Source organism: Hippocampus bargibanti, linkage group LG02, assembly GCF_051943395.1.
Source record: "Hippocampus bargibanti isolate YZ-2025 linkage group LG02, ASM5194339v1, whole genome shotgun sequence".
NCBI lineage: Eukaryota > Metazoa > Chordata > Actinopteri > Syngnathiformes > Syngnathidae > Hippocampus > Hippocampus bargibanti.
The window spans coordinates 7,277,274-7,295,000 of NC_142735.1; the positions used below are offsets into that span (position 1 = coordinate 7,277,274).

A 17,727-nucleotide genomic window follows, 5' to 3' on the forward strand; every position below is an offset into this window, starting at 1 on the left:
GAGATGGAGAGAGAGAAATGAGAGAGAAAAAGAGAGATGGACAGAGAGAGACAGATCGAGATGGGATTGAGAGAGGGAAAGAGAGGGAGATGGAAGAGAGAGAGGTGAAGAGAGAGATGGACAGAGAGATGGAGAGAGGGATGGGGTAGAGGGGGAGGGATGGAAGAGAAAGATGGAGAGAGAAAGGGAAAACGTGAGAGATGAAGAGAGAGAGATAAGGGTGAGTGAGAGAGAGAGAGAGAGAGAGAGAGAGAGGCAGGGAGAGAGTGAGAGAGAGAGATGGGGGAGTGAGAGTGGTGAGAGAGGGTGGGGAGATAGAGAGAAAGATGAGCTAGAGAGAGAAAGGAGAGGGAGATGAGAGAGAGAAAGGAAAGAGAGAGAGAGATTGGATACAGAGAGAGACAGAAAGACTGAGAAAGAGGGCGGGAGAGAAGGAGAGAGAGACAGAGGGAGAGAGAGTGGGAGAGAGACGGGAGGAGAGCTCGGTCTCTCTCGGTTCACTTGGTAGTCTTGTTGCGGGCTGCTGTGCAGTTGCTGTCGTGGCGTGGCTGGTCGCGCCAGGCGGGGGAACTTCACCACACTGGAGCCCGGAGTCCCACTCTCTCACCTGCGCAGTTCGGAGCTGCCATGGGTCTCTTTTTTGGATTTACTGTCCTAATCATTCTACCGGCCTTTCTGCTGCACGCCAGCGGCCTTTACATCGCCAGTAGCGTTGGTACGTACAGCCCCGCGGGAGGAAACGTGGTCGGTGTTTACGTTGTCGTCTGTCCTATCTGCTCATCTCTTACCGGCACACAAGGGAACTCTCCTGCTGGAGCGCGGAAGCTCCAACGTGGTTTGTGTTATTTGTGCCACGCGATTTCTGCAAAAAAAAAAACTTCTGCGTGTCCCGCTTGTAGCGCTTAATTGTCGTGACTTTCCAAAGGTCCCCGGGCGGTGTGTTAGTTTGTCCACGGCCCATCGATACATGGCCGGAATTGGACGTGGTGGGGAAATATAAAGCCCCCAACTACTCTTAGACGGTGTGCATCACATCTATCGATCGGTCACAGGACGCTGGAGTCGGATGGCGGCATATTGATGACAGCATGATCAAATCATTCTCTAAAACGGCGGCGTAAACATATTGTTGTGCGCTGTCAAGAGTATTGCCAACCTAAAAACTTTTTTGAAGCTTATGCATGGAAGTGATTGACAGGCAAAGCAAGGGCACCTGAGGATCACTTGAAATGATGCTGCTGCCTGCTTGTGCCTCGTGTGTATGAGGAAGTGTTTGAGCGTGCCGGGCATGTCACCGTTACAGTCACGTGGTAAATAACATATTGTCTATTACATTTTTTTGTTTTATTCTGTGCTCCTTTCTTGTGGTTATGAGGCGACAATGAATCGTGATGATCCCGAGTTGACGAGAGCCTGAGAGGCAAGAAGGGAATTATTTGACAGATGGGTTTGGCTTTATTTCTGTTTTCTGTCTTTGAGCCTTTTGAACAAAATTTTCTGAGCTCAAGCAGCCTGATAGCGAGAAAGCAATGTGAGAGCCACAGTTAGCACCTTGTTCTCCCACTGACATCCTTGTAGCTGGTGGAAGGGCACAGAAGGTGTTGGGAGCGCAGTGCGCTCTGCTGAGGCTGCCGTTTCCAAACATGTCGCCTGCATGGATACGCCTCTGGTTTCATGGGTGTGTCTGTGCATGTATGAGTGTGTAAGTTTTTATCGCTCACCACGTGACACGTATTGGATGGAAGAAAGAATTCCTCTGCATGCTTACCATTTCTTTAATCCCTTAATTTTCCTCCCGTCTCTTTTTCCACTCAACTCTTTATGCACCTTTTCCATTGTTGTCGATCTCCTCATCTGTCACGATTAATCTATTCTGTCCACGTGCATTGTGACTCCCTCAATCACAGTTTCACCTCTATGCCCCCTGTCTTTTTCTCAGACTCCCTGCAGCACGTCCTGGGGGAGCATGGACTGGTGAGGCCAATGAGCGTGGATGCAGAGGGCCACTTCCTGTCGCATGCTGTCTCGGCAGGCCATACGGTAGGAGGGCAGCCCCGTAGGCGCCAGAAGAGGGAGGTAGGAGCAGGCAATGAAGAGTGGAAAGAAGAACCGAGCGGAGTGGACGAAAACCGAAAACCGGCCCGCCAGGAAAGGCTCTACTACAACGTCACCGTCTTCGGCCGGGAGTTCCACCTGCGCCTGCGCCATAATGCCAGGCTGGTGGCCCCCGGAGCCAAGATGGAGTGGCGCGACGACGACGATAGCACACAGCACTTTGAGATGCTGCAAGATGACTGCTTGTACGTGGGGGACATCACAGACACACCAGGAGCCACGGTGGCCATCAGCAACTGTGACGGCTTGGTGAGTCAATTTCATCTTTGCTGTTTTCATGGTGTGTTTGGGGATATAATGCAAAGCTTAAAACAAGGGCTACATTAGAGTTATGGTTTCTTCTTTGGGCCGTTGTGAATTTGGGGAAGCAATTTGAAACATTAACTCATTCACTGCCATTCCCGAATTTATTCAGGAATTGAAAAGTGTGACGTTGAGCACCATTCCCGAATTTGTTCGAGTTTTGGTTTTTCTGGCTGCGGTGCCGATAAAGTGCTGGCCAGACCTCTGGCAATGTTTTTTTCCCTTCCACAAGGGGGGGGGGCAGCATTTCCCTTTTTTCCATGTTAGCACTTTGTTTCAGCCTCAGCTGCTGTTAAAACGCGATGTAAATCAATGTGTATGTGTTGCATTATATTTTGGACAGCTGCCCTCGTTTTAAACTCATATAACTCCAGACCCATATAATTTAGGAATTAACTCTTTTTTTCTGATGAAAGAAGAGAGTCTAAGGTTTCTTACGCTGCATTGAATGTTTATGTAGCCCTTAAACTCAATATACTGTGGATCCTGCAATTTGAGTAACAATGACAAAAACCCTGGCACTGGAGTGGACACATTTTTGCACATGTCTGGCAGTGAATGAGTTAACCCCCTCTACATATTACATATAGAGTGCACATCAAATTAATGAATAATTAGTTTTTAAATATAGTGTCAAAATAATGACAGTTACTGTGGTTTACATAAGACAATTTGAAATTTTGGCTCAGACTTTAGCAAGCGTCATGGAATTTCATGTTTGATTTGCTTTCGTGGAGCAAATAAAATGATGTGGCGAGCCAGATTTGGCCCGCGGACCTTGACTTTGACACCTGTGGCTTAGATTTTTTTTTCTCTCGACCGCACCGCTGTTCCCGAGGTGTTTTTCTGCTTCTGTGCAAACTTGGTCCCCCTGAAAGCAAAACAACCAATCACAGCAGTAGAAAATTAAGCTTCCTTCATAATATTTACAGTTCACTTTGATAGATATTTTTCTCGCTGCCTCCTGGCAAGTTTTTGGACGTTGGCCAGTGAGATGAAAGTTAGGTATTTGGGTCTGAAAAAAAATCAGTAAAATTCAGTGTATCACTTGGGATTTCTTCAAACCGCCAGATTCATATTTCATTTCTTCACATGCTACATTTCAAGTATGATTTAATGGAGTCCTAAAAAGCAACACGTTGCGGTGTTCTGATGGCATTAAATTGTTCCAGTTGGGACTCTTCTGCTTGCACCTTGTATCTGAACAGGCTTCATCTGTTCATGCACAGCGGCTGGAGCCTATTCCGGCTGTCGTCGGGCAGGAGGCGGGTGGCACACGAGACCGGTTGCAATCCAATCCCAGAGCACACACAAATGAACAACCAGCGACATTACAGAAACAAACAACCATTCGCGCTCACACCCAGGGCCAATTGTTCAATCAGCCTACTATGAATGTTTTTGGAATGTGGGGGCAAACCGGAAGACCCGAAAAAAAAAAAAAAAAACACGCAGTCCTGGGGACCACATGCAAACTCCACACATGAAGTTCGGTGCTGGAATTGAACGCAGTACCTCTGCACTGTGAAGTCGACTCTCAAACCACTCGACTACGCGTCCATTTTGTTGAAATATTCCTTGCATTTTTTTTTACTGGAAAATGTCATCCAATTTCTAGTCCATTTAATCCTCACGAGTGACTCACGTGTGCTGGAGCCTATCCCAGCTGTTTTTGGCAAATAGGCGGGGTATACCCTGAACCCGTTGCGAGCCAATCTCAAAGGCACACGGAAACAAACAACTATTCACGCCCACACTCACAACTAAGGTCAATTTGGAGTGTTCAATCAGCCTGCCATGGATGTTTTTGGAATGTGTAAACCAGAGGAAAACCCACGCGGATACGTGGAGAACATGCAAACTCTCGTAGAAGGCTGGAGCTGGAATCACTGTGAGGCGGACGTGCTTACCAGTCGCTCAGTGCCCCCCAACTGGGAATTTGGGGGAGTAATTTATTTATTTTAGGTTTACAATTTCCCCCAATGCATTTCAAATGGTTTCATGCTTTATCGGCACCCAAGCATAAAAACACAAAACCCCAAAAAAATCGAGAATGGCGCTCTACGACATATTTTTAATTCCTGAATAAATCTGTTAATGGCAGTGAATGAGTTAAAATTGTAGTTGTAACCATTGAGCATTTGCAAAGTATATATTAAATTCCAAGTAATGTGTTGAGTCAATATGAGTTTGTGAGGAAGAGATCCCCTCAGCGTAAAACTGCTCATTAGTCAGCCAGACCAGCCGACCACGAGAACAGAGCGGAGGCAACTGGATCCTTTTAGGACTGAGGACGATCGGGAGTGAGGGAGCACCTGAGAAAGCAGGCAGGGAGCCACGACAACGCAGACCTTACATGCCCATTCAGCATGACACCAGCCAGCGGCATCTTATTGCCGCTACTTGCGCTGGCCTGCCATCGCAGGGCCTGTCGGCAATTTAGAGGACGCGCTACTGTCAAAGTGTGATCTGATTGGGATAAGGGATGAGCTTGTCAAGCGGTTGACTGCCCTCCTTTGGCAAGGCACACGTTTGTAGCATAGTTTGGCAATTGTTGGTCTGTCATCACCCTAATCTCATCTTGACAAGATTGTGAATTTTAAAAGCTTTGACACCACTTAAGACTATAATAAAATAAGGTGACGACATACAAGAAAGTAGCTGCATAGATTTCAAATGGGCAGGCTGGTGCCTGCAATCTGCAATATGAATTACTTTACGATGAGGATTGTTTTGTCTTTTGAAGGATCTTTAACCTATGGTTCTGATGCACGATCCACACAGTATAACCCCAACTACAGTAACTATCCAGAATTGTTTTTGAGCAACTTATGCCATCATCCATTAGCCTCGGCAGACATTCAAAGAATTAAAGGCAAGCGGTGTCAAGCAGAGATTGTTTTTCTGTAGCCACGAGGCTGCCATTTGATCGTATTCCCTTCTTCAGCTCCCGTGGGTCTTTGTACCTTGTTCATTCTGGTCCTCAAATTTTGGCTGAGAAACCCAGAAGGGCACAAGGGAGAATCTTTGGACAGGCAAGGACTTCGATTTATGAGCATGTGGCTGTGATCAGCTGGTGAGCTCCTGGGTTGCTTGTGAGGACTCAAAACACTCTCCAACATTAGACATGGGCTGTGTGGTGCGAGCACATGTTCTTTCGTCTTTGTTATGGGGATTTCAAATTAAATTGTAAATTCTGCGCAAATCCAGAGCTCTGGGATACAATCACTGGAGAAAATAGGAAACATACCACGGCCATGTGGAAGGAGTATACTGTATCTTTGTGTGGTTTAAGGTGTGGAGTTTCTTAAAATTGTGTCCCGCAATGTCAATATGTGTGCTGTAGGTTGGATTAAGTATACATATATGGTTCGTGCTCATTGTTTTTGCAATTCCATTTGCATTGATTTTAACCAGTGTCCCACAACAGAGAAAAAAACAGCATTTTAGCCCAAAGCACAATGTGATTATTTGATATCAACAATAATTGCAATTAGGAGAAGCAATTACAGTACATTAGCCGAATTTTGCATGCAGTCTTCTACAGCATATGACATACAGTACTTTTTGGTTCAATGTACTGCTCTGAATATACAATACAATACATATTTATTTATATAGCACTTTAACAAATATCGACATTCACTTCTTTTTTATACCTATAAACAAAGCAGTGTATATTTAATGCAGACACACTCACAAAAAAAACAATGAAGTAAATAAGACAATCCCAAAGTACCACAACAAGCAATTGTAGTATTCTAGAACTGTATTTTACACTGTTTTTTTCTGTTTCATTGGCTGCATCTTGAAAGAGGTAATCCGTCCGATTGTTATTATACACTGAAAACAGGTCATATATTTTTACGATTTTGAATATGCGATGCAGCTTTTGGAATTATTGTCAGGAAATTCAAACATACAGTATGTATGAGTATGTATGAGACTGTAAATGTTGGAATCACTAATTGTTTGTAGACTCAAATACCAACTTCCTTTGTCTGCAAATGCACACACATTTTTTCACGCTACTGCAGCCACACCTCCCACGATAATCATTGGGTTCATCTAAGTGCTAGGGTAGCAACCTTAATGTAGGAAGAGGTTGCCCTCAGAAGCATGCAGTCTGCACATGAAGTGCAGATGGGTAAAAAGCGATCCTTGTGTCCAAGGTGAAGTGCCTGTCATTTTTGAGCTTGAGAGCCAACTTCCAGGTGGATGCACACCCGAATGACGAAGGTTGGTGAACATGTTCACAACACACAGAACCATTGGGCCACTGCGAAGGAGTAAATCAGGTCGTAGCCCCCTAAAAAAGACAGTTGTGAGTTGAGGGGGGTTGAAGGACCAAGCCATTTTTTCTCCCACAGATTCTGCTGTTTTAAAGACAAATGGTGAGAGATGTTCTATTCCTGAGCATCCTCTGTCTTTTTTCAGTGCTAGCACTGCTACTGATGCATACTAAGAGTGGCACTAAGGGTTAAAGTCATTGCTTTCTGTCAGTCGAGTTAACATTTCAGCTTGAGAAAGTTGTGCTCGAAATGGTGCTATTAATTTACAGATGGATGCCTTAGTTTGGTCGTGTGGGGAAAAATGTCTTTACAAAGGTTTTCAGAGTGTAATGTTTCATGTAGCTGACTCTTACAGCTGGCTTGTCCCATTTACAACTGCCCCATGATTGACTGGCGATTCATTCAGGATATAGTATAGGGCTTTTTCATGCCAATGCTGATTCAGAGATTTGCCAGAATAAAATGTGTACATCTAAACGGATTAAAAAAAGCATAAATAATAGAAGGACCTACTTTTAAACACGGCTTTAAAAAAATATATGAAATATAGCCAAAACATGTCTGTGTAAGCTCTCAGTCGTACAGGAGTGGTCCATCGATGAAAAAGTTTCTTCAGCCGTCATCTGTACTTCTTTCAAAAGTACAGTTTTTTCAAAGAAGTACAGATGACGGATGAATAAACCTTTTCATCGATAGCCAAAACACTTGACTCTCACAATACTTTTTGTATTTGTTAAATTATATAGAGGAGGAAAATCAAAAAATTAAAAACATCAGCCAATAATTTTCAATTCTCCTTGACTGAAGAATGTTTGTTGTAACTTAATGATTTGGAAACAAATGAAGGTGCTCTGTAGCTGAGTGGTTAGTTAGCATGTAAACCTCACAGTGCAGAGCTACTGGGTTCAATCCCCAGTCCGGCCTCCCTATGTGGAGTTTGCCAAATAAGTCTGAAGAGTGCCCAGCAAATCTGACGACTGTATTTTCATGTGTATAAGGTGCACACAAAAGCATTCATTTTCTTTAAAAAAACAAAAAAAAACAATGACCCTGCGCCTTATACACAGGTGCGCCTTATATGTGAAGTAATATTGAGCCACAACAGGACTCACAACTACTGTCAGCGTCCACCTGTAGAAGAAGTCATGCGCAAAACCAGCCTCTACTGTAGCGCCTTATAATGTGACGTGCCTTATATATAGAAAACTCTTTGGATTTATATATTATATTTGGAATACCTTTTTCATGAATTGGGGGTGTGCCTTATACTCCAGTGCACCTGTTATGTGGAAAAGGATTGAAGATACACCATTCATTGGGGGTGCGCTTTATACTCCGGTGCACATTTTACACCGGAAAATACGGTGCGTTAATTCAATACCATAGTGCAGTGGTTCTTAATCTTGTTGGAGGCACTGAGCCAGCAGTTTCATATGCTCATTCGTCGAACCCTTCTTTCCATGACTGTGCCCACGAACTGCGGGGTGGACATCTGCGGTGGACGATCCGCCGAACCCCTGAGACCGACTCACCGAACCCCTAGGGTTCGATCGAACCCAGGTTAAGAACCAATGCCATAGTGTGTTGATTTTAACAAGTGTCTATATGAATCCACTGTGCCCAGAGTTCAATTAACATGTACTCAAGTGTTGAAGAGGGTGTGAGAGCAACAATACTGTAGTGATGATACAAAATGTGTATTGACAAATGAATGCTCATGCAAACACGGTACATGTGGGAAAAAATTACACAATACGCCACGAGTTTAAACGCATGGAAAATCAAGTGCTGTTCACTTTTTTTTGTGCGTTGTTGTGATGAATGTGCACACACTGCCTCACTGCCTTAGCAGACGTTTTAATCGTGTGTGACTGTGGTGACACAGAAGTAGCCCTATCATAACAACATCACAAGAAGAGATAAAACGACAGTGGCACAGCCTCTTATACCAGCCGTGGCCCGCGAACACTCTCAGTCATTACTTCAGCATTAGGTGTCAATAGACAAGATATCCCACAGTTAAGCCAAGCCATACATCCCTCCATCCATCCAGCGAGCCCGGCAGTTAAGCTTGGTCAAGCGTGGCTGTTCGCCGGGCCATGCAGTGTGTTATTCCACCCCCGGTCACACAATAAGCAGCTCTCAATTGTAATCAGCTCAAATTAATATGATGACATCAATTACAGCCCAGCGCACGGATGTTTTTGACCCGAGACCTCTTGGCTGTGTAAAGTCGGTCGTGTATGGAAATGGAGCAGTGGTGCCAGGGCAGGGGAGTACCTGCAGGCTGTGCGGTGCTGAAGGGTGAGCCCGGTTTGGAGTGGTAGCACTGCGCAAGAGCGATTAGTGTTCTCTGTATCTGATTGCAGGTTCCCCGCTACAGCGTAGCTCGCTCAAACACACAATTATTCAATCTAGAGCTATTATCAGACATACAGAAACACAGGAAGAGGGGGAGGGGGAGCCGGCCCACACCGTCGAGCGCTGAATAGAGCTAAGAAGCGCTTTTACCAGAGCTGTGATTACTGCTGCTCACTCAGTGCACTTAACCAGCCCCCTCACCTCCTTTTCCGCAAGCGCTCTGTCATTGAAAAAGTGATGGCTCACATTTTTTGAGTGGTGGGAAAAACCGGTTTCGCTTGAGAAAATAAAACAGCGGAATCCCAATGATTAGCGGGGAATACGTCTGATGTCATTGTCGGTCATTCGACACCGACACCCAAAAGGACCTCGTTCAACAAGACAAGAATGGATCACATGCCACATACGGAATCCAAATCTTTCCTGCAGACACTGATGTGGCAGTCAGTCAATCAGCCTGCTTGTCAGTCAGTCCCTCAGGCTGCGGGGCAATAACTGATCGATGATAGCCAGCATCAGCATTTCTCTTACTAATAGGGCCTGAAACTGCAGAATCTTACAAACATTCTCGCAGTCATATAAATCATGCCAAGTCACTTCTGAGACAACGAAACCTTGCAGCCATCCTATTGGAGCTGTGACTCGTGGAAATATTTTCACAATCAGAAATGAAAACACAGTTGAATGACAACAATGTCTGTTAATCCAGAAGGAGTGTCATGCACAACACACGCCTGACCAGAAAAACCGAAGCATCACAGGAGATGGGTTATTACTCGAGCAATAAGTGAGAAACAACAATTTCAGCATTTATCTTTTGATGGTCTTTTCTCAACTTAGGTCACTTGGTAGCTCTGTGAAGCTCAGGCACCTCTCGGACTGATCATGGATATTTCATGTCAGCCAGTCACTTTTACGACATAAGTGCATGCTTGAACCCGTTGCACTTAGAAGACAGGAGCACCAAGTCCGATGTCATGAGTGATGTGATGATTTGGCTCGACGTTGCGCCTGCATGTTCCTTAATGCAGTGGAGGGCCTGAAGACGAGCACAAAATTGCGCCTACTAACAGAATCTCACACCCTCCTTGTTATTCAGACTGCTTGCTTTTGTTTGGCCTGCAAGAGAGAAGAAGTAAAAATGTTTTCTTCGAGTCTAATCAGTTTTCTATGTTTATTTTTTCATGCCAGCACACATGGAACCCGGATATGTAACGGATTATATAATCTATTCTATCGTAATAACTGACATCCCTTATACTTTGATGACAGTGACGGATCTGCCAGTGTTGCAAGGAAGTTTCACTATTATATAATCTGTTGTAATGGCAACTTGTCTATGATGTACATTTAGGGAGGGCAGATTGATAAATCTGAACTCCATCAATTGTGTGGATTTGATTGTGGTGTGTTTATTGCATCTTGAAGCAATGGAGCAACCAGTACTCGACTGCATGACTATTATTATAGTCATAATAAGAATAAGGAAACCTTTATTTATCTCACAACTGATTAACTGTTTAAATATCTTAACTCATTCATTTTCAGATGATGTGCAAAAATGTGTCCACTGCACTGCCAGGGTTTTTGTCATTGTCACGCAAATTCCAGGACCCACAAATTATTGACTTGTAGGACTACATAAACATTCAATACAGCGTTAGATACCTTAGACTCTCTCCTTTCATCAGGAAAAAAAGCATTAATTCCTAAGTTATATCGGTCTGGAGGTATCTGATCTTGAAATGAGGGTGGCTGTACAAAAGACAAGTACAATACATATTGATTTACAGTATGTAGCGCTTTAACAACAGCAGAAGCTGTAACAAAGCACTAACATGGACAAAAGGCAAATGATGCCCCCTCCTGGAAGGGAAAATAACATTGCCAGAGGTCTTTATCGGCACCCCCAGAAAGAAAAACCAAAACCTTAACATATTCGGGTGATCAACGTCACACTTCAATTTCCGAATAAATTTGGGAACGGCAGCAAATGAGTTACAGCAATTGAAAAAACAATCATCAACAAAACTATTTTTTAAATGCTAAAAATAAGACAACTAATTGTACCTACTCTTTACCTTTTTTAAAAACCAGTGTGATTACAGGCAAAATAAATTTTGGTATGACAATGTGGACATACACAATAAAGATCGAACATTATGATTTATGAATTTGTTACACAATACATTTTAAATATTGCAGTCCACGTATGAGCAAATAAGCCAATAGAAACTACGCTAAATCAAATTATTTTCAGTAAAACTAATAGAAACTAGCAACCAAAATCATTAGAAAAATAAGTCTTTACTTGTACAGAGACTAGCTGCCAACCAGTCCAGTGTGTGCCCTGCTTCTTATACTCAGTCAGCAGTTCGCCTGTGACGCTAGTGAGGACAATAGGTGCACACAATGCATGGATGATAATTCTGAATGTGCAAATGCTACAAAATAATAAATAAAATTTATTATGACTTCTGAACTGTACTGGTTGTGAACCATGGAGAGGTCATGTCAGACAGCAGCATCATATTGTTAGTCCCATTCACATCGTCTGTCGTGTCCTTGAACAGCTGCATGCATGTTTTGTTGCGGACCCTGACCTCTGATCTCCTCAAGAGAGGAACTCGATCCATCAAGGATCAATAAAGTACCACATTTATTGTCAGAAGCTGCTAGCTGTCAACGTTAGCATATGCTGTGTTTGTTTAATGCAGGGAGGAGGTCCTGCTTTCAAAATGGCAGTGAAAAAGAAAACTGCAGCAAAAGAGAAAATAGTCATATACAAACACTCCACTATGCCACTTCACATCTATTGTGAGTGAATAACTACATGGCCATTTTCTAAATGGTACTGCTTTATAGTTATTGTTCCTCTTCTCTCTCTGTTTTTTGGGAAACTAATATTGTTTTTTTTTTCCTACGACACATGATGGGTTTCCATGAACATGTATTCCAATTTTCAAAATTTGCCAAAATTAAACTGAATGGAAAAGGTAGAGAAAAGCTTGCCATTCGTTTGGATTTTTCGCGTAGAGAGAGAATGAGTATGTTGGATATGGAAACAGCTTTTTGCGATTGAACGATGAGACAGGACCCGATATTGCGTTGCGCGTATATATCATTCAGTCACAAAACGTGGTGGCATAAGATAAGGCATGTTTGAAAATAAAGCTCTTAAATTAACTTACTCGCTGCCATACGTGCTAAAATGTGTCCAGGACTCCATAAACATTCAATGCAGCATAAGAAACCCAAGACTCTCTTCTTTCATCAGAAAAAAATAGTTAATTCCTAAATTATATGGGTCTGGAGTTATATGAGCTTGAAATGATGTCGGCTGTCCAAAATATTTGCCTGTGTGTTTTGCATATTTTCATGAAATTTTGCTACATTTGGACAGAACACCCATGAAAAGGCACACTGGGGAGAAAAGACTTATTGTTGCGTTCCTCCACGGTTTATCTTTAATCCATTACCTGGCCATCTCCACCGACATCTCAGCTCCTCCCAGCACCTTGGCAATCTTCTTGTGGCTCCAACCCACGCAGGGATGCGCCACATGAGGCCCCGATGTTACCCAATCAGCAGAGTGGCATCACAGTGAGGAGCGTGGCAGATGTAGGCCATGCAGAATGAGAGACGCAATTGAAATGAGACACACTGGAGAAGAAAGACTAATTGAGGAATATAACAAAGCAGACATTCTCTATTATAATCCATTGGGCGACAATAAATACTGTCTTGTTCACACTTGGGTTTCTTCTCCTATTATCACAGGGTGGGTGTGTGTTTGATGTTATCTGAGGGAACCCCCTCTCTATTTTTTATTTATTTTTTGCAGTCTGACAACATGAAGGCAACATCTACCTCTTCTTTTCTCTCTTCATCCCTTATGGTCATTTTCCATGCTAGTGGGGTGAGGAAATTATAAATGGTTTGTGTGTGTCTTCCTCTTAACTATATATTAATGGGCATTGTAAATGAGAAAAAAGACAACAACAAAAACACCCAAACACTAATAAACAGCACAAAACTATAAGGACATTTGTCTTTGGTAGATTATTTTGTTGTATCAAGCCTTCTTGTCAGTATGCCCTTATAGCATTGCAAAGCCTTTCCAATTCCCTTTTAAATTGAACCACATTTGTCAGGAACATACAGGATAAGCAGCAGAGCTGAGTATCTGGGATGTGCCGATGAAGAATGTTCCCAATTTTTTTCTGTCATTAGAAAATAATTTGTTTCTGTTGTCATTGACTCTTCATTTAAGATGTTGCTACTTGAACATGTGGTGGAGCCTTGAGTCCAGATCCGGGGTGCAGCGTGCACTAATACTAAAATATATAATATCAATAATATGCACACAGACACATACGTTTTTTTCTTAATTTCCCCAAAAAAGTCTCGCGTTCGATTTGGGACTAGCCCATGGGCTACCGGTTGATCAAGATTGATGTATGGGACACCCATGTTCCAGATATTGCATACAGTAGTTGGATCGTCGAGTCATTTTGGGGCAAAGATGCAGAGATGAAAATGGCGATTGCTTCAGGGGCTTCTTTTCATTGAGGCAGTGGCGTGATAGCATCTCCCTTACTACAACAAGGCTTGTCATCATTGGAGACAATTTCAATGCAGAGGGATCTTGAGATGAATTTTTACAACCAGTGGCTTTCCTTTATCTCAACAGTCTGAGACCAAACTTGATCCCGCGACACGACAGTGTTCAAGCTCAAAGAGCACGGTTGATCGGGAAAAAAAAATCATGAGAATAACATCCTCCCAACTCCAAACCAGTATTGCTGCAGAGTGTATCAATCATAGTCCAAATTCATTCGCAAGCTGTTGTTAGTCATACCTGCTGATATGATCTGCCAACTAAATGTGTACAGCCTCATCATAATGATAATATATTAAAAGTGGTTTGTCCAAAAAGACTGCATGGAAAAAGAACAGTTGTTTTCAGTTTGAGTGGCCACATTTGAAGAATGAGTGATTTAATATATTTGCAAGGTAGATGGTGTCAGCAATGATGAGAAGGACCTTGACAATGGTCAGAGCAAATAATTTTGCAGATTGGGTTATGTAACTCAAATGTGTCTTTCCATGAAAAGATGTACTGGTGTTTCCGCAAACTCTGGATATTTTTGCTCAAAATCTTTCAACATTTTCCACGTCATCGTCTCTATTTTAATTTTTAACAAAATAGTTTAATGACAGAAATAACACCCGATATTTATTTGATATGTTTGATGAGCCGTAATGACATTGATTGATGTTTGTCAGAACAGACTTCATCAGAACATAGTCCGTTTCACATGTGAGTGTGTCTTCTCACATTGCTGGACCTTATTCCTCAGTGTCTACGAGACCAGGAGATGGCTGAGATGGGGGCTGGGTATAATTTGGTTACAGGAGGTCACTATGAGTTACGGTGGAGGGGAAGGTAGGCTTTTGGACACAGCGCTGTCGATGGCCTGTGATGTATAATGGCAATGCATGCAAGCTCCGAGAAAATTGCCTCCGTGAACGACCCACACTCACCGAGTTCCACACGGAGGTACGTGTACTCCTTTGAGCGTATCGAAGCAGACTTAACAACTTTCCTCCTTGATGTGTCAGACAGATCCCCATGAACCCCTGATAGTATTGGATGATGTGCAGGACAAAATTGCGCGAAATCCCTTTTCACAAAGAACTCAAGTCATTACGCTATCGAGCAGTTTAAGTGGCTTTCTGCCGAAGCCCGCTAGTCAGCGTCGCGCTCAAAGTAGTGGCAAAAAGGGTCTGATTTCCTCTGAGATGATGTGATTGTGTTAAACTGTGGCCATTGACTTTGCTTCCAAGCCCCAGTAATTGGTGGCAATAGAGGAGCCTGGTGTTCTCCCCCCCTAGATGAAATCTCTGGTCCACCTTGAATGTCTGGGCTTTACAGCTTCCTTCTGCACGCTGTGTGCAAGCGTGCGCGCACCTGTGTGTGGAGGCAGAATTTGTCTGAAGGTGTTATGTGCTCTCGCCCATATTTATTTGTTAGAAAGTGTAGGGATTCCCCAGTGGTTGCCAGTTTGATAGCTCCTCTTTTATTTTTCTGCTTCCGACTTTCCTCGAAGGGCACACAGTATAAATCTATTTCTTCTCTATGCGTAGCAGAGTGTGGGCAGCAGAGTGCTGAAGGGCTTTGGACATTTTTCCCAGTCTATGTTCAGTTACATTGGCTGATGCTATTTCAAAGGTGACACGGCCATCTGATTCAATTGCCATGTTCTCTTAAATTTAACACCAAAATGTATATGCAGTTATTAAAACAACATCAGACGACTCCGTTCTGTATACCTTTTTTCCGTTCTTTTTCATTCAGCGTTCACGCCACAGGCGGAAATGCTATATCCTGATTGTGCAGGTGTTTCGCAAAGCCTGTTTAGGAGTTTGGCTGACCTGGTTTATCTTATCATTGGTGGCAGAAAGGTGTCTAAATACACATGTGGGATCACGTCTAAGTCCGGTGCAGTCGGCAGATCTCTGCTCAAACAAGAAAGTAGTGCTTTTCATCAAGGCACAGGCAGATTCTGAGCTCCACAGACATATGCATAATTGTCATTTTATTTCATTGATACATATCACAACGGCGTTGGACCCCATGAATCACTGTAGAGATTATTACATAAAAGGATAGACGGACGGACGGGTGAGCAAGCGGACGGACGGACGGACAGACGGACAGATAGACACGGCATTCTGATTACATTGGGGAAATATGTGGTAAGCTAAAACATCTACCCTTTTATAGTCATCACAGTTGGTGGACAATTTGCTAAACAATCACAGCTTTCCTGTTTTTTCCCTGAAATGTCAGAGCTATAAATTGCAATGCATGGTAAAATAGTATTGCACACGCTTTTAAATGTCAGTGTCATATAAACAAAACATTCAAATATCTAAAAAAGAAATCTAATATCTTGAAAACACAGATGGTCTTTAAAATCTATCTAAAAAATACAATGGATTATACATAAAGCTATTTCTGATTGACCAGGGTAATATTTCTTAAGCAATACAATTCGCTGCAGTTGCACAAATTAGTAATCAGCTCTTATGTCAAACATTCTGCCTTTACACAGATAAGGGTCGTATTAGATGTGCTGCTGCAAACACATACTTAGAAGGGCACAACTATTTATATATTGCAGTGTAATTCATCTGAATAATAATGTGATTTCTTTACATCGTATATTACTTCCACTTGGACTGCAGGAAAGCTCATGAAGATGTGAGTGATTTCATCTATTTTTGGGGAGAACAAAAAGCTTCAAATGTGTCTGACAAAACTCATGTCGTCACGACACCCAACAAAGCAAATTTGCCCCAGCTGAAACAAAGCGATTCAAAGAACATTTCCACTACTACTCCCGATAAATCAAATTATTGATCCCGATATAAGGCTTATCTGATTTTCTTTGACAAAATTGAATTCTTTTAGGTGCGCCTTATAGTGCAGAAAATACCAGATTGTATGTTAGTGTGATGAGACCTGTCGGACCACATGCTCTATATATGGGTCAGCTGTCAGTGTCAGGATGCACAGTAAGTGCTTTTCCAACATTTCTCCTTCTCAGTTTAAGTGCTGCAGATAGATATGTAATAATTACATTTCCAGAGTGGAAACACATGTTTTCCACTTTTTCATTTTCATTTTTTAAGAAACTGATGACACATATGACCTAAAATTTCCGTGTTGTCACATTCAAAGTGAGCTAACAAGTTTTTTCACTTCAAGAGTCACTCTGTCTTATTTCATTCAAGTTTCTCTGTTGGCCTGGCCACTAAATGTACTCAATGTTCAAGTATGTGGATCCATACACCTGAGCAGTGACTCCACTTCTGACAAGGGCCTCCAGGAATGACTGCATAAAATAATGCTCACATGGACAGTGACTATTAAATTGAGAGAATTGAAAAAATGACTGTTTCCGTAATGTCCCGCACTGCATGACTGATGGTTTGCAGAGGAAAAATAAAATCTTCCCATCTGCATCTGTTTGTTTTTGTTCCCATCACTCTGTTGGATGATCCCAATTTTCCAAGTGTTTTTGAAACCCAAAGAGGGACGCACACAAATTCACGCACCTCTCCAGGCCGAGGTACTGAAGCTTGTGGAGCATGCCCACGAATATTTTTTCTCAATTTGCGCATAAGCGCTCTGGATGCATGGGTGCTGGCTGAGGACCTCCTTTGTCATGGAAACGCCAACCATGAATTTGGGTTCCTTTTTAGAAGTAATGAATTTAATTTGCTCGTAGCGGATAACAGAATCCTAGACTAATGCATGAGCACACACCTGAGATTAGTGCCAGCGCTGTGCAAAGAGGTGGAATGAGAGAAGCCAACACCTTGATTGGCAAAAGCCAGTCAAGACGTTCACCTCTAATATGCAGCATTAATATTGCAGCATTGTATAGCCCAACCTGGCAGGTCAAACATAGAGACATGAATAGGTAGTTTTGCACATTTGACTCACAATTGGTTTGTGAGGGTCACTTGAGGTTGAATATGAAAGATTTTTTTGTTCAATGTCAACCTTCCATTTGCTATTTTTTTCCCCAAGTTTAGTTTGTTGAAACCCAAACTTGAAATTGCTTGGATTTTAGCATGTGTT

The 17,727-nt window shown here is 42.7% G+C and overlaps 1 protein-coding gene across 2 annotated transcripts in view; it reads left to right on the forward strand.

Annotated features, from left to right (window-relative positions):
• Positions 1-390: 390 nt before the first annotated feature.
• LOC148901391 (A disintegrin and metalloproteinase with thrombospondin motifs 2-like) overlaps positions 391-17,727 on the forward strand; it is a 102,617-nt gene continuing 85,280 nt past the window's right edge. The window contains exons 1-2 of one of the 2 annotated variants that reach the window (XM_089023073.1): positions 391-715; positions 1,940-2,364. In XM_089023073.1, the coding sequence (XP_088879199.1) occupies positions 628-715; positions 1,940-2,364 (513 nt within the window). In that variant the 5' untranslated portion in view covers positions 391-627. The remainder of the gene's footprint in view (positions 716-1,939; positions 2,365-17,727) is intronic. The other variant, XM_089023082.1, reaches the window with a different exon arrangement.